Here is a 23,983-nt window from a genome sequence, read left to right on the forward strand (position 1 = left end):
GATTTTCAAATTAGTTTTTGAATTGATTTAACATAAAATTTGTTACAAATTATTATATTTTGTCTAATAGAATGTTGTATCGAAAAACTAGCTAAAACCCCTACAAATTCATAATAGTCATTTTATAAACTCTAGCACCATCATTTTACATTTCTTCGAAAAACTTCCAAAGCTTTCATGTAATTCTCAATTTGAACATAAATACCAATCATGATTGTCCAAGAAAAAATATTTCTCATAGGCATTTCATCTAACAACTTTATAGCTATTTCAACCAACCTAAGTCTTGTATAACCAACTAAAGTTGCATTCCAAGCAACAACATTTCTTTCAAGCATTTTATCAAACACATTGCTTGCATTAACTATACTTTCACAACTTCCATATAAATCCAACAAATAAGTTTGAACATAAACATCAAAACCAATAAATTATCATCCATCATTCATAAGTCAATGAAAATAAAGCAATGAAGAAGTTGGATTATACCTTGAAACACTATCAAATTCTCCTTTCATTGAAAGTATATAAAACTCTCTCTCTCTAGAATTTAGAACCAAAAACTAGATCAAACCCCTTAAAAGCCTCTTCAAACAACAAGCAAATAGATTAAATCACCAAAACCTAAAAACATCAACCTATATTATAGCCAACATCGATTCAAACCCCAGAAATTCTAATCGGCGTCGACAATCCAACTCGGTTCGTTCATGAGAAAACTCAAATTCCTGATTTATTAGTTAGATTATTACTAGGTATTTCTAATTGAATGAAGGGTATTTTTTACTCTTAAAAAGTTGGTGCCTTTAAAAATGTCCTTCAAGCCTATTTTGATAACTTACTTGGGGGCTAGCTAGTTAAAAAGATGCGTTGTCTTTTTAACAAAAAAATACTAGAATTTCCTGATCCAAGATTTATGTTTTCAGTTTACCATCTAAAAGGTGGCAAAAGAATTGGACTATTTCACACCTTTTATTCTCGTACGAACTCGATTTTGAGACTCGAACCCAATACCTAACGCTCCCGCTCACTGCAAATTTAAAGCCTTCACCATTGAACCAATTACTACTTGATGACATCTATAAACACAATTGGGTATATATAGTTTAGACACATAAATGTGAAAAAAAAACACTTTAAATGCTTGCTAAAGGATTTATACCCACGTCCTCACAATCCCTCTATCAACTTAACCACACTTTAACCACTAAGCCAAGGATTTCTTTGTATCACCTTATTGCTATCAGAAATTACAAATATACTTACATATATATTAAAAAGAAGTCTACTACTACTAAATTTCTTTTTCGGGAGGATCCACGGGGTGCGGCCGCACCCCCTCGCACCCCCATGGATCCACCCCTGATGATGATGGAATGAATCTCATTCTTTTCCCTCAGTCTAATATAATCTTTAGTTGCATGTAATTTTTTTTTTTTTTTTGTAAACTTTGACTATGTATTTTTCTTTTATGGTTGGTTGGGGATGATAATGATGATGACAAGAAAAGTGTGTTTTGTTGCAACGATGATGAATAAAAAAAATTGTGGAGGGGCCTCTCAAATTGACTGTAGGGGCCTCCCTAGAGGGTTTGATCACGGTCAAATCCCGACAACTGTAGGTGCCCCCTGTTAGGAGTTAGGACTGACCAGTCCGAGACCAAAAGTGATGCAGCGCGTAGTAGGCAAGAGAGTAAAAGTATAGAGATCGCTCCTTTGTGATTTATTAAATCAAACGAAATCTTATTCAATAAACTAAGCTCCCTTAACAATTAACATAAAAGGCCTATTTATAAGCTTCAAACCCTAAAATAATAGAAGTCTAAAATTACTAAACTCTAAAATATCTAGAATCTAGAAACTACTAAAAACTAGGAAAACAACCAAAATTGGGAAACGGCTACAAACTAAGAAAATAATCAAAACTGGAAAACTGCTAAAAACTAGGTAATCTTCTCTAAAGCAACTAATATTCTGGAACTACTAAAACTAAGAAAATATAGAATTAGGAAACTACTAAAGATAGAAAATCTTCCTCTAAGTCATCCAATCCCTGACTTGTTACGACCCCACTTAACATAAAATTCTAATGCTATTTTGTCAGCTGCATCATCCTCCCCGGGTTGGACAGAATTCGACCTCGAATTTGAATTGTCCTCGTTCGAATCCTCTCCAGAATATGGTAATAAGTCTTTGACATGAAAACATCTGAGGAGTGCACATGCCTTAGCAATTCCAGACGATAAGCATTCAAATTAATTTTTTGAAGTATCTCTAGCGGTCCGATTTTCCTTTTTGATAACTTGTTATTTTCGCCCACTAGGAATTTTCTTTGATTAAAACGACCGAAACATACTCACCCTCCTCATAATTTACGTGTTCCACTGGGTTCATCCTATAATGAACTATATTCGGTAAAGTCGCACTAGGAAATTGATCTATTTGATGTTGAACATTTTTTAGCGGTGGTAAACCGTCAAATAGATCTGTAGGGAAAACATTCACGATTTTTTCTAATGTTGGGGAAACAGAATATGAAATCACGTCATCCATAATACGACTTTCCTTACCAATCATCATATATTCAACATCAGTTTGTTCAACCTCCTCAATGAACAACCCATGAGATAACAAATCCGAAGTGTCACTTTTGTTAGTTGTAGGAACATAAATTTGTTCAACCTCCTCAATGAACAACTCACGAGATAACAAATTTGGAGTGTCACCTTTGTTAGTTGTAGGAGGAATCTCTCTACTAGGTAGCAACACAATTTTCTTCTTGTCGAATTGAAAACTATAAGTGTTTCTTCTTTGCTTCACTTGTTATGATTTTTGATACATTAACTTGGTGTAGTTATGTGGAAGAAAAGTTGCACGCGTATATTTCTTCATCTTCTCCCACGAAGTTACCTTTGATTTCCCTGTTCTGGACCGCACCTAAGTTGCTGCACCATGCAGCAACCCTATCATGAAGTTTAGTAGCCATAAGAGGAACCTGTCTATCCTGAGGTATCCCCTTAAACTCTAGAATATCGTTAACCGCAGTTAGCCAGTCGAGGAATTCTTCAAGTTGACCACGCCCTCTGAATTTCGGGATATCAATCCTCAATCCCGCTTCCCATCTCCGAGAATTGTGATTGGTTTGGTTCCTTCTTCCCCAAATATCTCTAGCAAAAGGATTTTCAAAATCATCTTGAGTAGATTCATCATCCCTTACCGAGTGACGATTTGGTGAAGTCAGTTCCTTTTGATGAACAATGTAGGCATCTAACCGATGCGTAAGTTCTTTCATCATTCGAGTCATCTGTTGCCGTCATTCGTTAACACCGTCTAATCGTTGATTTATAGCTTAAGCTCTTTCATCAACCATATCCATGGGATCCTCCCTACCTCTAGAAGGTTGTCTTCTCGGTGACATTGTTAAAGATCGACGCAAGCTCTGATACCAACTGATGCAGCGCATAGTAGGCAAGAGATTAAAAGTATAGAGATCGCTCCTCTGTGATTGATAAAATCAAACGAAATTTTATTTAATAAACTAAGCTCCCTTAACAACGAACATAAAAGGCCTATTTATAGGCTTCAAACCCTAAAATCATAGAAGTCTAAAATTACTAAACTCTAAAATATCTAGAATCTAGAAACTACTAAAAACTAGGAAAACAACCAAAATTGGGAAACTGCTAAAAACTAAGAAAATAACCAAAACTGGAAAACTCACAAATCTAGGGTTGTTTTTCATCCAAAATTGGGCTTCAGATTGATTAGTCCGATGGCGTCGGACATGGTCGATTTTCCCAAAATCTCACAAAACTCTAGAGTTTCTTCTTTGTTGGTTCCTTCATCTAGAACTTCTTCATCTCCAAATCTAGGGTTGTTTTTTCATCCATCTAAGGTATCTTTATTCTCTCAACAAAACAAAACCTAGAGACCTTTAAATTTGAAGATTAAAGGGTTTTTGATGTCCTAAGCTTGAATACCTTAAAGTAAATCTAGGTTTTTGATTTCCTTCATGATGTTTAATGATAATATGTGTTGATATATTAATGGTTTTGTTGATTTAACGTTTGATTAATTTTGAGATCGGAAAATTGAAAGGGAAAGTAGAGAGAGAAAGAACAGTAACGAACAAGAGAAGAAGAAGACGGGGGGTGGGTTCTCGGAGGCGCCTACAGTAATTTTGAGGAGGCCTCTAAAGAGAAGATGCACCTAAGCAAGTTCGGGGAGGCGCCTATAGACGCACTCAAAAATTGTATTATGCATAATGCAGTTGTAAACGTCTCGTACAGGCCCGTGTAAGGCCCAGTGCGGGCAGGGCGCCCGCACTGGGCCCCTCAACGGATGGGGCCTACAAAAAAAATTGTTTACTTTAATGTAAACGGAACGGTCCCCTTTGCGTTTCTATTAAAAGCAACATGCATGGTAATAAATGAGAGAGAGAAAGCGGGATAATCAATGGAGAAGTTTGTGTAATCAATGGGGCCCACAATAGTACACATTCCCTTCAATTGAATTTGAAATTGGTCAAAGTTTTTGTTTCTTACATTTAAAACCTACCATTAATAGTAAAGAAATTTATGCTTTTCAATGTTAAATTCTCTCTCCTCCTTTCTGATTGCTAAATTTCCCTTCAATTTTCCATTAACCACCATACCAATCCTTTTCTCTCTCTACTTTGGTAACTTTCTTTATATTTATTTTCATCCTAATCTCTCCAACATATATTGTTTCCAAAATCTAAATCTCTTTTATTAAATTCTTAATTTAGTTCTTTTAGATTAGAAAAAGGACTGATATACTCTATAAATATGGGTTTTTACGACTTTGAGATTCAATAGTCTTTTTCTCCATTCTTCAATTTTACTTGTAGTTATATACATGGCACCAAAAAAATATAAATCTGGAAATTTGAAAAGGCAGGAGAAAAAAGAAAAAGAAAAATTGATTCAATCACAAAGAGGAGCTCTTGATAAATTCATTATTAGAGAACAACCGATTCCGTCTGAAGTGTTAGTAGTTGAAGAAAATAATGAAGCATCAACTGAAGTCCGTGTAGAGAACGAAAGTAACAATGATCATGATATGATTCATGGGGACAATTATGAAAATATCGTTGTTGATGAAGAGAGTGATGGCGATATTCCAACTGAAGAATTAGTAGTTGAGGAAAATAATGAAGAATCAACTAAAGTTCGCGGAGAAAACGAAAGTAATGATGATGATATTCCTAATCATGATTTCAATGACTTCGTTGATAAACCAACTGATGAAATTCCGGATAATATCTATGATCCAAGAATTTGGGATAGTCTTGATGGGAAATTGAGAGATCTGCTAGCTGAAAAAAGTCCTGTTAGAGACCTATCAATCAAGAAAGGTCCTTAAGATAAGGCAAATAGACGTTTTTCATCAAAATTTTACACAAGGCAATTATCAAACGGAGAGAAAAACGATAGAGTTTGGCTTGTGTACTCAAAAGATATTGATAGAGTGTTCTGCTTTTGTTGCAAATTGTTTAAGAAAAAATTGTCAAAAAACCAGTTAGCAAATGATGGTTATGGAGACTGGAGACATCTTACTGAGAGGCTTAAAGAACATGAACTTAGTAGTGACCACATAGCTAACATGGCCACCTGGATTGGATTGCAGCTTAGATTTCAAAAAAATCGTACTATTGATCAAGTTGTACAAGACTCAATTCAGAAAGAAAAAGAACATTGGAGATTATTGTTACAAAGGTTGATTTCAATAGTAAAGTACCTTTCAAAATATAATCTTGCATTTCGTGGAACCAACCACAAAATTGGTCAAGAGTCTAACGGAAATTTTGTGGGTCTTGTTGAGATGTTGGCAGAACATGATCCATTGATGAAAGAACATCTTCGTCGAATTCAAAATAGTGAAATTCGAAATCATTATCTTAGTAATGTTATTCAAAATGAGTTAATAGAACTACTATCTTCTAAAGTTAGAGGTGCAATCCTTAAAAAGATTAGAGAAGCTAAGTATTTTTCTGTTATACTCGATTGTACACCTGATATCAATCACCAAGAACAAATGACTTTGATTTTGAGGTGTGTCGATATGTCTGCTAGCCCAGTAAAAGTAGAAGAATATTTTGTACAATTTTTAGTTGTTAATGATACATCTGGATATGGACTCTTCGAAGAATTACTATCAACGTTAAAGAGTTTTGATCTTGAGATTGATGATGTAAGAGGTCAAGGATATGACAATGGATCAAATATGAAAGGGTGCAAACAAGGTGTACAAAAAAGACTTTTAAATATAAATCCGCGAGCATTCTACACTGTGTGTGGTTGTCATAGTTTGAACTTAACTCTGTGCGATATAGCAAGTTGTCACGGTAAAGCTAAAGATCTATTTGGAGTAGTGCAACGAATTTATTCTTTGTTCGCGAATTCCACAAAGCGTTGGCAAATTTTAAAAGATAATTTGAAAGGAGTTACTCTAAAACCGTTGTTGACTACACGGTGGGAGAGTCGTGTTGATAGTATTAAGGCAATCGTAACGCAACCTCTACAAATCAGAGAAGCTTTACTTCAATTAGGAGAAAGTGAGAATGACCCAAAAACAAGTAGTGAACCAAAATCAATTGCAAGATTTGAACTTGGTAATTTCGAATTCTTACTAAGTCTTACTATTTGGTACAAGTTATTAGTAGCAGTTAATAAGGTTAGCAAGCGCTTGCAGGCAAAGGACATACATATTGACGTTGCTATAGAATTAATAAAAGGATTGATTGTGTATCTGAAGATGTATAGAGAAACTGGATTTGTAGAGGCCATGGTTGATGCTGAGAAAATGGCTATTGAAGTGCAAATTGACCCAGTTTTTTCTGAGAGGCGTGAAATTCGTCGAAAAAGACATTTTGATGATACTGGCGACGGATCATCGCAATTGGTTCCGCAATCAGGTAAAGAAAATTTTAGAATTCATTATTTCACTTTATTAGTAGATCAAGCTATTGGCTCATTGGAGAAGAGATTCGAGCAATATCAAGACTATGAGAAAAATTTTGGCTTTTTGTTGAGACCTGAAAAGCTACGCGAGTATCATGTAGATGACTTAAAAGCTTGTTGTCATAATCTTTCAAATAGTTTGAAGAACGGAGAACATTCTGATGTTGAAGCAGATGACTTATTTGTGGAGCTGAAACTCTTACAAGCAATTTTGCAGAAGAAATTACCAAAGCTAATGAATTATTAAATTTTTTGAAGAAGATGAATTGTTTTCCAGCTAGTAGCATCGCTTACAGAATTTTATTAACTATACCCGTTACAGTTGCATCGGCAGAAAGGAGTTTCTCAAAGTTAAAGCTTTTAAAGTCATACTTGAGATCAAGCATGTTGCAAGACAGACTTAATGGATTAGCTTTGCTTAGCATTGAAAGTGGCTTCCTAGACACAATTGATTACGAAGGTTTAATCGATGATTTCGGTTCAAAAAATGCAAGGAGAAAAATTTTCAAGTGAAAATTGTTCTTTTAAATGCTTTGAAAAATACATTGAAATTCGATTAATAAACAATTCATTATCTTATTATGGTCAAATTATTTTGAATTTATTTGTTATATGTTTTTTATAAAAAAAGAAAAAATACGTTTCGTTATACAAGGGGCCCCAACAAAAATTTGGCACTGGGCCCCGAAATTCTCAGCCACGGCCCTGGTCTCGTATATGATATGATGCAATTTAAGGGTCGGCCAAATTTCAACGGTGGCCTCTTCTACTGAAAACATGCAACACACAATATCTACCAACTACACTTGTAAGAAGTTCAACAAAAAAAAACTACACTTGTAAGACTTTGTTGTCTATCTATGTAGCGTTCACAATTAGTTAGATGCAGTCACCCCAAATTTAAAAGAAAATATCGAAAAAATAAACCCTTTGTGGTGGTGGTGGTGGTGGGGGGAGCACTCTTATCATACGATCGTCACACAACATACAATTCAAAAATATATCATACAATAATAAACAATCGTACTTATTACATCTTCATGATGCATTAATGCCTTGTAACGACTAACGTATATCATAGTCGAGTTCTCAAAAAAAAAAATCGTACTATGCACAATACGTTCGAAAATGTACCATATAATATACAAAATGCACACTACAAAATGAAATTTAATAAAATAAAAACAAAGTTTAGTGAATGTACAAAACATTCTAATAAGTACAACAACATAATAAAGGCGCAGAAGAAAATATTTGAGAAATGTAAAAAGTAATGTATGTACAAAACATTTGCAAATGCACCGTACAATAGAAACAATGCGCACTACAAAAGAAAAAAAAATTAAGTAATGTGTGTACAATACATTATAAAAATGTACTATACAACATAAACATTGTGCACTACAAAAGAATTTTTTTTTGTTGAAATACTACAAAAGGATTTTTTTTTTTTTTTTTGTTGAAGAGCTACAAAAGGAATTTGAATAAAAAAAAAAGTTGTACATACATTGCACTCGGAATTAAAAATTGTAAAGAAAAAAATCTAAAAGGAAATTTGAGGGATAATAAAATTTATAGAAAAAATCTCAATTGAGATTGCTGAGAGAAAGAAGATAGGGATAGTAAACACAGTTTTGTTTTCATATTATACAATAACCATTCCCCCTTTTCACAAAATCTTTGTTCTATTAAGGTATAAGTTCTTGCTCTTTTTGTTCTAAACTATGGCATTTGATTTCTATTTATATTTATGATATTGGCACCCTTCCTCTTATGCACCTCACTTATTTTCTTCCACATTTCAAAGATTCTATCATAAATGAAATGTTTCTCTATATTTAACATGTAACCAAGAATTTCAGATACTCCTCTCAAGTCCTGAGCATATCTTCCTCCAACTCTTCTCATCTTCTTAAAACCCATTACCTCCTTCCCTGAATCCAAAAACTAGTTATGTTCATCACAACTGTGTTCCTTTCTCTCTTTACTTCTCTTACTCTCTCATCCTCCAACTATCCTTACCAAACCATTACTCCTCAAAGTAAAGATAATGGTTTCACAATACCTCTCATTGATAGAATAAATTCACCAAGATCACCATTCTATAACCCTAACCTCACTCGTAGTGACCGAATCCAATTATCAATCAAACAAACACATTCAAGATATCACCACTACATGATGAAATCAAACTCTTCTTCCTCGGTTTTCAATTATGTTGCTGCTCCGATAAGTCCATTACATGATGTACCCCAGTATATTACGACTTTCAAGATCGGTACGCCTTCAATTGAGACCTTTGCTGTCATTGATACAGGTAGTAGTCTACCTTGGCTTCAATGTATTCCTTGTCACAAGTGTTATTCTCAACAACCACCCATATTTAATCCAGCAAACTCAAAATCTTTTGCTAGACTAAAATGTGACGACGCTAATATACAAAGATGTTCATCGGACGTGTACCCATACATTGGACGTTGCAACCCGACCAATAATACTTGTTTGTATAATATTCATTACCTAGATGGGTCGAAATCAGATGGCGAACTCTCTACGGAAACATTTTATTTTGATAATGATGGATCACCAGGATCATCTAAAATAGTTGATATTACCTTTGGTTGTGCACACAATAGTGTCTTGGGTGGTAGTAATGCTGAAACTAAACCACCAGGAGTTTTTGGGCTCGATCCAACCCCATTGTCGTTTATATCTCAATTAACTATGTTTCAATTCTCTTACTGCTTATTACCGATCGGTAACACAAAAGAGAGTGAAACAAGTAAAATGCATTTTGGATCAAAAGCGAAGATTGTTGGGGGTAAGACTCCAATAATATACAACCCTAAGTTCCCGGGTTATTTCGTAAACTTAGAAGGTATTAGTGTTGGTAATGAAAGGCTTCCTATTCCACCCGGTACGTTTAACCTAACAGAGCAAGGTAGAGGAGGCTTCATTATAGATTCAGGTACATCATTCACATCGCTTGAAGAAGTAGCTTATAATATATTAGTGGAATCGATAAAAAATAAGACTAGGGGTTTATCTCTAGTCGATAATAATCGACTTTTTAGTCTATGTTATTGGGCTTCGTTTGATAATTTGAAGAAGTCTGTACCTGATATAACATTTCATTTCACTGGGGTGGATTTAGATATAAGTTATGAGAATGCTTGGATTAAAGTTGAGCCTGGATATTTTTCGCAGTTATGGTGTTTAGCTATGGACCCCATTAAGTTTATTAGTATTTTTGGCAATCAACAACAGAGAAATGTCAATGTTGGGTATGATACTGACAATTATGTAATTTCTTTTAAACCAATGGATTGTACCAACACTTGAAGTGAATAAGTTGTTATTTAGTTCAAATTATGTACTAATAAATGTATTTGTTTATTTCGTTTTTCTTTTATTTTATTTCAATTTTTCATTTAAGAAATCAACAGATCCACTACTACAGCAAGAAAACAAATAAATCTTTGTATAGAGGTTCAACTACAAATTTTGTTTCAAGAAAATCTTATTGAACAAATTGCATTTAGGAGATATCAAACAAAAATAAACTTCTAATTAAAAATATTCCGTTTCCAAAAAGAACATGAAGGTATGTGTGTCCATATATTTCTTTAACAAATAGTATCTCCAACTAAAACTCAAGTAAAAAAAGTGATTGGACAAGAGGTCGAAAAAGTTATCGTTAATAGAGAATAAGTCTAAATTAGAAAAAAATAAAATGATAAAATGCAGGTCCAAATTGTCAGATTTTGGACTGACAAAAAAAATTGTGAACGTTAGCGAACTTTTGCCCAAAAAAAGTTGTGGACGTTAGGGAACTTTTGCCCAAAAAAAAATTTGTATTTTATAGTACCTAACAAAGAGGGAAAACATAATTGCTCTCATATAACCTGTGACCCATGTGAACCATAGACAAATCCATATATAGTACATTTAGGGGGTAGTGGATTAGGACCTTGGGTACACTCAGACACAAAATGTTCCGTAGACATTTTAAGACATTTTGAGACATTTGTCCGTAGATAAAATGTCTTTATGGACATTTCAAGACATTTGATTCATAGACAAAATGTCTTGGAGGCATTTCAAGACATTTGGTTCATGCACAAAATGTTTTGAGAGACATTTCAACATATTGAATCCATGAACAAAATGTGTAGTGGATATTATTATTTTTATTATTATTATTATTATTATTATTATTATTATTATTATTATTATTATTATTATTGAAAGACAATTGGTAAACATTTATTATTTTAATATTATCATTATTGTCTAACTATATGAAGTAATATATTTGTACTCATATTTCAAGAATATATTTTTCGACTTTCATAGACATCTCTAAATATCTGTGGACATTGATAGATATTTAGTTGATATTTATTATTTAAATATTATTACTGTCTTGCCATATGAAATAAAAAATTAATTAATCTTTTAAATATATATTTTTCAATTTTCGTAGACATCCCGAAATATCTGTGCGCATTGCTAGACAATTGGTAAATATTTATTATTTAATATAGTATAATAATATATTAATATAATAATAATATAATATAATAATAATACAATAATATAATAATATAATAATAATATAATAATAATATAATAATATAATAATATAATAATATAATAATATAATAATATAATATAGTAATAATATCATTATTACTATAATAGAGTATTATAATAAATAATATTTTTATATGTTATTTATTATATATTATTAATCTAATTTGATAATAATAATTATTTTTTATTATCTTCCTTATTGAAATGTCCCCAAGCGTCCTCAAATGTCTTTCATATTTTGAGAAACATTTTATCTCCAAAAGCTCTCCAAATTTACACTAAAATGTCTCCATATGTCCCTAAAACCAATTTGTCTTGAAATGTCCATATTTCCGTGTCCCAAACGAATAACACAGACATTTTAGGACATCCCCCCCCCCCCCCCCCCCCTTGTTCACATTTTTATCCCTGTAGATGTGATACCCAACTTAATTTTAGCCCATCCGAACTTTACATTTCCGCCCTAAACCTGACATGGGTGCTTCTAAAGACACCAGACTAACCTGTTAATATCCATCTCTATTAGCAACATGCCCAACCACTCATTTCTCTATTAGCACCAACCAACTATGTATGCACTAGATTATCCAAGATCATATGCATGAACTAAAGATGAACTAGAAGGAAAGAAGAATACCTTATTCGTTTTTCCACGAACTAAATCTCGACCAGTATTCAGAAGATAAGAGCTTCAAGTGTAGCTCCTCTACTTGAGACACTGAATGGTTAACTTGAACTCTTTTCTTTTAGTCAGCTAGGACCTTCTTGAAGGTTGAGATGAAGAACTCCTTCTTCTAGACTAGATAGATAGAATGGGAACCTTTTCTCTAAAATCCTTCTATCTCTCTAAGATGTCTGAGACAGATGATTTCCCTGAGAAAATTGCACACCTTTTCTGTTCTCTAACTTGGTCCTTATAAAGGCAATCCGTAATTAGAGTTTCACTCAAACTAGGATTCCTTAAGTCCCACAGAAAACATAACCTTGTCAGAACTTCTTTCTGACTAGGAATCCCTGTTAGGAACAAATTTCTATTATGGTTTCCCTAAGTGTGTGGTCAGCCAGACTAGCCCCTTAATGGGCTTAGTATGTCCGGCCCACTACCCTCTTATGGCCGGCTGTGGTCAACCCTTTAAAGGGCTTGACCTAGTTGGCCCAAAAACGGGTTTTACACTTTTTCGGGCTTCCCTTTCGAGCCTAATTCTCTTCTAGTTTTTTAACACTATGAGAGTGGATCGTATCCAAGTAAGGCAAGTTCCCACTAGTCTATTCTCTTAGTTCAAGTCACTACTCTTATGTGTAACCCGTTGTAGGATGCGGTCTATGTTAGCCGCGGATAACCGAAGTGATTCGACAGTCGTAAGCGGCTTCTAGCTAAGCATTACGACTCCTAATTGGACCAGACTGGATGATCTTCCGAATAAGGTCATTTTGATCCTATGAGTCCAATCGTACGCATTGATTTCGTCTCGCTTAAAGGTTGATCTCCGCTTAATTGTCTCTTCCCCCATCTTCTTCGACTTACTGTTATCCCAATTTCGACTTAATTACCAAGATTAGTACTCCAAACCAGATTAGAAATCAATGTATAGAAGGATCCTCAGATCATAATCAGATCACACGATGTGCTCACAATCATAGAAAATCAGATCACACGATGTGCTCATCAAGAAACGAATCAATCAACTCATTTCCTTCAGTATAATGACCATGTTCATCACAGATCATTTTCCAGAACTTAGCTCCGATCTGGTTTCCACATTGTCCTCCTTGAACATGTAGAAAGAGATAAAGAGATTTTTTGCAGAGAGAGGGAGAGAGAGAGAGAGAGAGAGAGATAGGGGGGAGAGAAAGAGATAAATTTTCAAAAGAGATAGAGATTTTACAAAGAGAGAGAAAGAGAGATTTTTGAGAGAAAGGGAAAGTTTGTTTGGGGAGAGAGAAACAATACGTTTTTTTTATAGAGAGAAAGAGAGTGAGAGATTTTTAGGGAGAGTTTATGTATACATAGTTAAAAAGGAGGGTATTTTAAGAAAATCAAAAGAAAAGTTAACAGTCAAATGGACGGTAACCGTCAAAGGAGATCATCTGGGTATTTTCGGAAGAAGTGTTAACTAATAATGAGCCCCTAGTGAGGTGAGGTATGACTTTTTTTTTTGAGACTAGGTGATGTTGTTGCAATAGAGATAAAGAATATGTTAATGTTATTCGGCAAAGGTAATTTGAAATTATTTTGCATCTTTCTTTGGTGAGTTCGGTAAGAATGGTCACTCATTGATTCAATTTTTGAGGACCTGGAAAATTTACAAGTCGAAAACTACGGAGGGATTTCACATTATCGCTCTACCTTTTGCGATTTGGTAAACTATTTGGAGAGAGCGTAATTATCGAGCTTGAAGCGGTATTGAGGCGCCTCTTATTTAGATTATCGAATGAGTGAACGTTTTTCTTTAGAGTTAGGGAGCTTCTTCTCCTTTTAGGGAGGCCCTTAGTGAAAATAGGAACAAAAGAGTTGATTAGTTGGGAAACTCAAGTGTGAGACAAATATACGAACGGAAAGATACTAATAAATAGTTTTTTAGACTGCTAGTGATAATGTTAATTTTTCCATTATATGCGTCTGGCGATTATAAAGCGTGTCACTACAAATCCCTTAAAAGGGGGCACTACAACTTTACCTACAACCAATTTTACTAATTGTAAATAATGATTAATTACTAGAAAAAACATAGTATTGCACATTGAAACATTAAAAATTTATTAACATTGAAGAACAAAGAAGATAAAACCCTATTTGATTAACTTGCATATAGTAGGTTCCAAAGATAATACTTTTTCATCAGTCATACTATAACCAACATTGACATTCCTTTGTTGAAAGTTACCAAAAACTGAGCGTTGGTAACTAGCAGGAAGTATAGCCAAGCACCACATTGGCAAATAAAACGACCCACTACTTACCACATTTTCCCATATATTTTCTTTTCTAATCTCTAAATCCACCCCATCAAAATGGAACTTTAAGGTGGGTGTACTATCCATCAAATCAGATTCCTTAGCAAAATAACATAGATGATATTTTCCCAAAACAGGATAACTACCTGTGTCAGTAATATCTGTTTTCTTCTTTATGTCATTCACCATTATATAATAAGCTTCCGATTTGAGAAACGTATGTGGCGAACCAACATCCACGATCATACCGCCATGCCCATTTTCCTTCAAGTGGAAAGTCCCTGGTGGAATCGGTAGCTTTTCATTTCCAACACTAATACCTTCTAAGTTTATATAATATAAGTCTGGGCGATACTTATTCTTTATTAACGGAGTCCTTCCCCCTTTTATTTTCGCCGCACTCCCTAATGACATTTTGTTAATTTCTCGGATGGGGTCCTCATTTTCGGGCATTAAGCAATAAGAAAACGAATAAAATCCGGCTCGATAAGGAAAAGCTAATACACTTCTACTAAAATCCAAAATTCCTCCTGGAATATTGGGCCGATTTTCATCTCCAATTCTATTATCATGACCACAACCAATAGGAATATTCTTAAATATAACCCTTTCAGAAGTTTTACTGGAACGAAAAGTTAATGTTTCAGTGACATAATCGCCTTTTGTATACGATACCTGATCGACATATCTGACGGCATATAGACATGTATTACTTTCAGACTCACATCCGGAGGCCCCTTTTGGTATAGCCTGACAGAAAGCGTCGTTACAACCGAGGCGAGCATAAGAGGATGATTTCGTCGGGTCGAAAATAACTCCATTTTGGGGGTAACAATCTTGGCAGGGAGTACATTGAAGCCAAGTTAGACTACTAGCAGTGTCAACAAAAGCAAACGTGCGAACAGTTGGTGTACCTATTTGGTAGGAAGTAATATACATACCATATTTATTTGGACGGATTAGAGGCTCAGGTTCATTAGAATTAGTGATATTATTGTCCATATTATAGAGTTGATATCGGAAATCAGAAAGACTTAGTTGCTCTTTTATTCGATCTAAACGGGTATGGTTGGGGTTGTAGAATAGTGAATCTGGTGAATTGATTACTCATTACGTCAATGAGAGGTAATGTAAAACCAATGCTATTAGTATCATTTGAAGTAGTAATACTACTAGCATGGTAGGAATGGTGGAATGACGATGATGATGAGGAGGAGGAGGAGGAGGAAAAGGAGGAAAAGGAGGTGGTGGAGGAGGATGAGGGAGGAGCTTGAGCAAGAATAAAGATTGAAATGAAAATCATAAGTTGCAAGAGAAGATGGATAGAGAGAGGAGCCCTCAAGGAAGCCATGGTTATGAAAAATTAGCTATTGAGATTTTAATTTATAATTGAGTTGGGTCATTGGTGAGGTTGTAAATGTCATATAAATATGGATTTTCCTGACATATGTCATGTACCTTCTTTCTATTTTAAATAAGAAATGTCAACTATTCAAAAATGGTCATTCTTGAGAAATTTTAGTATAATATGTGATCATTAAGGACTGTCATTTAATTCTTTCAATTTAGTATATTCTTGATTTCATATTTAATTCTCAAATCAAGTCAACAATTACTTTATGAGCGGTTGAAATAAATGTCTTTTTAAAATCTGCAAGGTATTAAATTCTTCCCAGGTTTAACAAGTCGAAATTCAACTCTCTTCAATAATTATACTCCCTCTGTTCCATTTTGTTTGGTTGTTATTCCTTTTATGGATGCCCCAAAATGTTTGGTCACTTTCCTTTTATAACATTCATTTAATTTTTAAAATATTGAAACTTTCTAGACTACCCTTTAGTTTGAATACCATTCAAAGGCTCTAATTGGTTCTACTCTTCTACCAATGTTGTATTTAAAGAAATACTCTATATTAAATGAGGGTAGTTTAGGAAAAGAATTTATATATGTCAACAATAAATAATATTCCTTAATAAGTTGGATTCCCCAAAACTACAAACAAAATGAGACGGAGGGAGTATCTAATATTCATATTCCCTTTTTTTAATAATATTTTGAGTTAATTCCTATATGGCCCCCTACTTTGTGACCAGCTTCCTTTATGGGCCCCAAATTTCTGTAAATTCAAATATGGCCCCCTATTTTCATGGAAATGTCATAACTACCCTTCCCATTAATATATTTTCAAAATAAAATAAAAAACAAAAACCTAAATTCCACCTCACTTCCTTCTCCACCACTCATCTCTCTCCACGTCACCTCTCTCTCCAACTCACCTCTCTCTCTCTCTCCAAGTCAGCACTCTCTTCTCCGATGAAGGTTGTCGACCGGAAAATTTTCCGGCCGGCGACCTTCAAACTTAAAATTTTTTTTTTCACTCATCTCTCTCTTTCCGGCGAAGGAAAACCCCCTTCGCCGGAATTTTTAAAGAGAGAGAGAGGAAGAGAGTGCTGACTTGGAGAGAGAGAGGAAGAGAGTGCTGACTTGGAGAGAGAGAGATGAGTGGTGGGGAAGGAAGTGAGGTGGAATTTAGGTTTTAATTTTATTTTGAAAATATATTAATGGGAAGGGTAGTTATGACATTTCCATGAAAATAGGGGGCTATATTTGAATTTACAGAAATTTGGGGTCCATAAAGGAAGCTGGTCACAAAGTAGGGGGCCATATAGGAATTAACTCTAATATTTTATATTCTAACATGTATCCCACATAATAAGAAAACCATTTTAGCAATTGAGGTTTTCCAAATATGTAAGCACATGGTAAGCCATAATCTTCAATATTGCTTTTGAACATAGGAACATCACAATTGTATTGAACTTTGATTTGTTGAAGGTGGAAAAAGTTTATATAAAAGAAACCCTGTCTTGGTTGAAGTTGAAATTTGAGGTGTCCCTTATATGTGTGTGCATGATGAGCAATATATTCCTAATTTTAACTAAGAAACACTAGACAAGTATAATTAATGGGAAAAATTGAACTTTGATCCAATCTTTAGTTTAAGTCCTCAAAACCAAAGTTTTCCTACAAAAATCAATTTTCCGCCGTTGGGTTACGCTGCAAAAGTTTGAAAGTCGAATTCTCGTGGGGAAAAAAGTAGGAAAAAACTCTAAAAACATATTTACTACACAAAATGTGAGAAAATTTTAGAGGTATTTTGCGAATTGGGAAACCATAACTACCGGATGGTGAATTTGAGACATGATGATGTTATTTTTGAGTTTAGGGGACAGACTAACTTGATCATCCAGAAATGAAGACGTCCAACAAACTTAAACGTGAGTTAACTCTGGTAAAAAAACAAGAGATGCCATAAACACTTGGTTGTTTTTTTTAACTTTTCATACCCCAAACACTAATTTCTTAAATTTCAATCTCCTAACACTTGTTTTACAAAATAAAAACAGAAATAGTCAAGAGAAAAATAAAAAAACTTATTCACGTCCAAAAAATATATTTACAAAAATCGGCGAGTGGAACTCCCTTCCTCGCAAACAAAGGGAAAATATTTCAAAGCGAACGCCTCGTAAATATTTCGCTTGAAGCTATAAACCCCTCAAGGGCTCTGAGAGGAAAGAGAGAAAATGGTGGTGGGCATCCAAAAATTTTCTTACCCAAAATCTTGATTCCCGTGAAATAAAACGTCATTATCTAAAGTCGCATCCTATATTTTAATTCTTTCGTTATATTTGAACAATACTAAGTTACCTGAATATTGATATATATTATTTTTGGACATTAACACACGTTAATGTTTATGAACACATGAGTATTTACATATTTTTATTTTTGAATTCAATAAATGGATGAATCTATACTATCAAATTTTCTGGTTATGGTTTTTGTGATACATACATTTGCCACGAACTTTATGAATTTATGTGAGTATGCAACTTTATATGTATATGTGTTTACGAATGTAAATAGATTTTTCTTTTGTTTGTTTTTATTTTTCGAGAATTGGTTTTTAATTTTTGTTTTGAGTATTTATGGGAAAAAATGCAAGACTAGTGTGTTTGCATCTCAATATAAGAAATTAGGGTGAGGCATCAAAAAGTTCAAAGAAATTAGTATTTGGGGCATCAACGAATTTTACTAACAAAAGAGTTAACAATAGTTAACAATTGTTAGACGCCGTTACTTTTTGGATGGTAAGTTAGTTAAACTTAGTCAATGCTCCAAACTAAAAAAAAAATAAGAATTTTGAGCCCCAAACTCATCACGCGATACTTATGTTTGTCTTATTCGAAAAAAAACTCAAATTTTTACTATTAATGACACCTAGACAAGCTGAATTTCATATATCAGATGTGCCTCTAATACGGCTATCTATGATCCAAGTATTGGAGAAGTGGAGATTAATGATGTTGGGATTGACTCAACTACAACAACTCCTCACTCAGATTCTCTTGCTTCTCAAGTTCAAGTCGGGGAGAAAAGAAAAGGAAACACACTAGACAATCTTGAAAAAGAATTATCGATGATAAAATTGACAACTTCTTTCAAGGCTATCACCAACCATATATTTGAAAGGTATAAGAAACCTGACCTCGAGGTGTTATTAACATACCTACGCAAGTTTTCACATATAATTGCTAGTTTACTTGTGAAACTAGTTGAAGTTATAGATGAGGTAGAACATTGCAAGACACAATTTGGATCATAGATACTTACTGAATATCTAGGAATACCAGGTATGAGATACTTTTTGTACCAGTTTGTAGTAGAAATGCAAGATACTTTTTGCAGCTTTTCGTGTATAGGATCATATCATATGATCGAATACATGTGAAAATACAAAGTATTGTGCATGTTTGTATCATTTAGTGCATTTATGTCATATGATGTGTGTTATCTGTACAGCATTAGCCTGAAAAACTACTTGGACATGAATACTTAATATTTCATCTAAATGTCTATATTTTTGTTATATCTAATTTTTACTTTGGTACATTACCTGTTAAAAAACTACACCTCAAACTCATGGATGCAAGTAGTTACATCAACGACTAACTTCCCTTGCTCATCTCGGGTTTTCAGTCATCGCTGGGTCTTCCAAATCTAGATCTTCTCCTTAGTCTTGAAAATCAAGTTAATTTAAGTTCTTAATGGAGATTGACGTCTTGGTCAACCATAAGTTCGTGACAAACGTTTGTCAAGTTTGGAACTTATTTGTATTTGGAAACCTAGATAGAAATTTTATTTAGGTTTGCTAGCAAAGTCCTAATTTGGGTTGTTGAAGCACTGAAATCACGTCAAAAAGGTTTCCCGGATTTCATTATTACTAGGTTTCCATCGCGTCCTACGGACGCGACAGATTCCTCTTGGCTAACGCCAGAGATGGCTTTTAAATCGTGGGTAGGAGATTAACTAACTCATTAACAAGTTGAAAATCATGGGTAGGGAGAGAAATACGTGGGTAGTAGTTATTGTAGGGAATAAAGAAACTTTGGGGTTGGAATTGAACTTTTTAGGTTGAGCTGGGACTGAAAATTTTGGATGAAAATGTGATTTTTTTCCGGCCTAAGACAGGCTAGGGTTGATGTTGCTCTTAAGATTTAGTTCTAGTTGTTCTAAAGATGGATTCTGAAGAGATTCATAAGGTGGCAGAGATGTTGAATCAGGTGGTGGTTTTTGTTTATTGGGCGAGTACAATGGCCTAGCCTTGTTTATATTGTAGCCATCTGGTAACAATTATATCATGCTCCAGCCTCTCTCTTCTCTAACAAACTTTCTACGTGGGATTAAATGAAAAGAGTCGACACTCATAGTAAGAAGATGAGTATAGTCCCACATAAGAATTTGATAAAGATGGAAGAAGTTTTAGCTTCTATAAGTACCATCAAGGACCTCTAACACTCTCAATTCAATTAGCTGTTAGAATAAGCTTTGTGCCTAATACATAGGCGTAATCCTTAAAACTAGGCTTACGGGTTAGTATTGGGCCTAATGCCTAGCGTTAGCACTGGGCTTAACACTTGCCTCTTTCTAGGGGCACATTGGAGTACAACAGGTCCAACAAAGACATAATTTGGCCAGAGTAGATTTGCATGTCAGCATGATGTCATCAGGACATCAACAATGTGGCCTAATCAAACCATATTTTGTCAACCCCAGCAGCATTTTCGAATGGGTACCAAAAGCAATCGCTTTAAACTTTAGACAGGTGGCAGTTTGTAATTCAACAGCCACATCTAATAAAATTCTAGGGTTTCAACTCAGGGACCCATGTCCACAAAAATTAACTCAGGGGCCAATGTTAGCAGGCTAAAGTATCAAAGAGATGAGACAAAAGCAGGGGACTTGTGTAATTAGAACCCTTTAACAAGAGATTCTTCCAAATGGTATTGTTTTTGGTTTATTTATTTTATTTTATTTTATTTTTTTGTTGAACTATTTTGGTTTAGTTGATGATGACAAGAAAACCCATTAGATAAACACCTTTTGGTTCTTTTCTATTTAATAGACACTCTTGCACCTCTTGGTTGATCTGTCCATCTCCACAATAATTGAAAGGATCCAAATTACTTAATTGGGAAAACTATAAAATATTAACAACACTAATTCTTTTTCAACAAAAATAAAATAAAACATTTGTTCTTCTTTTGAAATAACAATTTAATTAAAACTGGTAAATATTTCTAGTATCTCTTGGTTAAAAATAATTAGTTTTCCGCCGGCAGTGGCGGATTTACATGGTGCCTAGGGGGTTTATAGCCCCCCCCCCCCATCTCAAATGTTTAAATGTATGGCATGGCATAATAATTTTAAATAATAAAAGTCCGCAATATATGCTAGTGTCTGTTGTACTTTAACCACTGCTTGGTTGTAGCGCAACGGTTCAAGTTCTATAGAAATACTACCAGCGACCTAACTTCAGATCCTACTGTCTACATTTTTATTGATTTATACTCAAAATCATCATAAAATGAGGCCAGCGCTTTGGGGAAAGCAAAATAGGTTCCGGAGTGTCAAGACTTGGTATGACAATTTTATTTTGTAAGTTATTAGAGGAAAATAAAAATAAAAATAACCTCCACCTCACCTCACTCTCTCTCCACCTCACCTCTCTCTCTCTCTCCACCTCACCTCTCTCTCTTCTCCGGCTAGGTCACCGGCCGGCGACCATGAAAAAAAAACAAAAAAGTTTTCACTCACTCTCTCTCTCTCTCTAGAAACTCCGGCGAAGGGGTTTCCCTTCGCTGGAGTTCCGGTCTGTTGAAGAAAAGACCAGATCTAGTATGTGAAGGATTTATCCGTTCGGTCTGAAGGAGATGTCCTTCCGAAGGAGTGTCCTTCGACCAAGGTGGCAATGCGATCAATTTGTCAGTTAGGATAACGATGACCACACGTAAAGATCATCCAGTCCGGTCCAATTAGGGGTCGTAATGCTTTGCTAGAAGCCAACTACGATCATCGGATCAAGGAGTTGATTCGAGGCTAACATAGACCGGATCCTACAACGGGTTACACATAAGAGTGGTAACTTGATCGGAGAGATTTGACTAGACGGGAACTGGCTAAAGTTGGATGGGATTCAACTGGAAAGGCCGAAAGGGTCCGAATGGAGATTCGGGACAAGATAGAAAGGAGGCTCTTTGGGCCGGCCATGAGATGGCCGACCAGAGTAAGTGGGCCGGCCATATAAGGCCCATAGTGGGCTGCCCTGGCCGGCCACACTTAAGGGGATTATCAAAATACCCCAAAAAGGGTATTTTGGTAATTATCTTTTCTGTGACCCAGAAATAGAAAACCTAATCTGAATGAGATTCTAATTAGGGTTTGTCTATATATTGGGTCAGTTGAGAACAGAAAAGGTGTGGATTTTTCTCTAAGGAAAATTATACAGCTCTCTCTCTCTCTGAATATACAGCTATTGGAAAGAGAGGAATATAGAGAGAAAGTTCCCATTCTATCAATCTAGTCAAGAAGAAGAGTTCTTCTCAACCTTCTACTAAGTCCTAGCAGTCTGAAAGGAAGGGAGATCAAGTCTATTCACTCGGTGTCTCAAGTAGAGGAGCTACAGTTGGAGCTCTCGATCTTTGCATGCGATTGGAATGGTTCGAGGGAAAAACGCGTTAAGGTATTTATCCCTCTCTAGTTCATTGATTAGTTTATGCATATAGATCCTGGGCAATCTAGTGTTAAACATGAGATGTTTGAGATTCCGCTTACAACACTAGGTAGTGTATGAGATACACCAAAACCCAACAGTGGCATCACGAGCCGGTTGCATGAAACTATCTCTGACTAGTCGAATTAGATTCGAGCTTGATTGATTAGATGATTTTATGTTTAAATAGGGATTTAGACATGAAATTGATTAGTTTAAATTAGATTTAGACTTAATCGGATAGAAAATTGAAAGAGTTTCAATGGGAAATCTTTAAAATTTGGTGTTTTTGAAAAGAGTTTTCAAAATAAAATTTTAAAGTGGATGGTTTTTTGAAAAAGAGTTTTCAAATTGCTGAGTTTTGGATGAAGAATCATCAAAACAGCAGCAAAAAGTTGGATTTTTTCGAAAAGTAGAGGAAAACAGGGTGCTGTCCAGAGACCGGACTGACCAGGACGCGTCCCAGGACGCGTCTGGCCAGTCGCGGACACTGAGGACGCGTCCCAGTCCTTCCCGGACTGGGAATCCGAGAGCGTCTCGGATTAGGACGCGTCCGAGCATCTCGGACAGGGATCCCGATGGATCCGCGTCCAGCACCTGAGGTCGCGTCTTCCAGACGCGACCACAGAGACTAGTCCGGACGCGTCTCGGATTGGGAATCCGGACGCGACCAGGACAGAACCTTCCAGAGCGCGTCTGGGACGCGTCTGGTGAGACCAGAAGCTGTCTCGGACTGGAGTCCGAGAAGCTCGGACTTGGGCAGAGCGTCTAGGACGCGTCTGCAAGGTCAGGAAGCGTCTGGCCTAGGGCCAGGACGCGACCACCCGAGGGACTTGGCACGGTCTGGAACGTGCCAATCCGGGTCCGACCTTGGTTCAGACCTTGACCGAGACTTGACTAGGTCTAGTCAAAGGGTCCCTTGACCAAGTTTGACTTAAGTCTTTTGAGTTAGACTCGGGTCTTTTGGGCCTTGACTTAAGTGGGAGGGTTCGGTTTTCTTCTTCCGACTTTGACCATATTTTTTTCCGAAAGTGACCCGGGCCCACCAAAGCCTGAATCGGAGTTTTTCCAAAACGATTTCAAAATCTTTTAGGATAAAACCAAAGCGAGCCATTAGTCAGAATTATGAGATAATTAGACTTAAGGCACGTTAGACATAGAGATGTCAGTAGTATCTCCCGAATAGCTATCTAGAACATAGCAAACCTAGATTCGACCTGAGTAAGCGAATCTCATACATACTTGGGTGTTTTATGAATGTCATATTATTATGTATGTATGGATGTGAATGCGGGTTCTAGTATGGCCATAGAATCGTTCTATCTTGTTTTTAAGCA

General features: G+C 35.4%; 4 protein-coding genes across 4 annotated transcripts; 3 read left to right on the plus strand and 1 right to left on the minus strand.

Annotated features, from left to right (window-relative positions):
• Positions 1-4,877: 4,877 nt before the first annotated feature.
• LOC147543154 (uncharacterized) lies at positions 4,878-5,384 on the plus strand. The gene has a single exon (XM_086635382.1). It carries the CDS (start codon positions 4,878-4,880, stop codon positions 5,382-5,384), a length of 507 nt encoding a protein of 168 aa, XP_086491508.1.
• A 240-nt stretch (positions 5,385-5,624) lies between these two features.
• On the plus strand, positions 5,625-7,229 carry LOC147543155 (uncharacterized). Its single transcript, XM_086635383.1, has one exon. The coding sequence runs from the start codon at positions 5,625-5,627 to the stop codon at positions 7,227-7,229; it is 1,605 nt and encodes a 534-aa protein (XP_086491509.1).
• Positions 7,230-9,163: 1,934 nt separating this feature from the next.
• On the plus strand, positions 9,164-10,324 carry LOC147543156 (aspartic proteinase nepenthesin-1-like). The gene has a single exon (XM_086635384.1). It carries the CDS (start codon positions 9,164-9,166, stop codon positions 10,322-10,324), a length of 1,161 nt encoding a protein of 386 aa, XP_086491510.1.
• A 4,044-nt stretch (positions 10,325-14,368) lies between these two features.
• LOC147543157 (protein ASPARTIC PROTEASE IN GUARD CELL 1-like) lies at positions 14,369-15,602 on the minus strand. The gene has a single exon (XM_086635385.1). The coding sequence runs from the start codon at positions 15,533-15,535 to the stop codon at positions 14,369-14,371; it is 1,167 nt and encodes a 388-aa protein (XP_086491511.1). The 5' UTR covers positions 15,536-15,602.
• Positions 15,603-23,983: the final 8,381 nt, after the last annotated feature.

Source organism: Eschscholzia californica, unplaced genomic scaffold (assembly GCF_041429995.1).
Source record: "Eschscholzia californica isolate CP2 unplaced genomic scaffold, dmEscCali1.0.p SCAF_4, whole genome shotgun sequence".
NCBI lineage: Eukaryota > Viridiplantae > Streptophyta > Magnoliopsida > Ranunculales > Papaveraceae > Eschscholzia > Eschscholzia californica.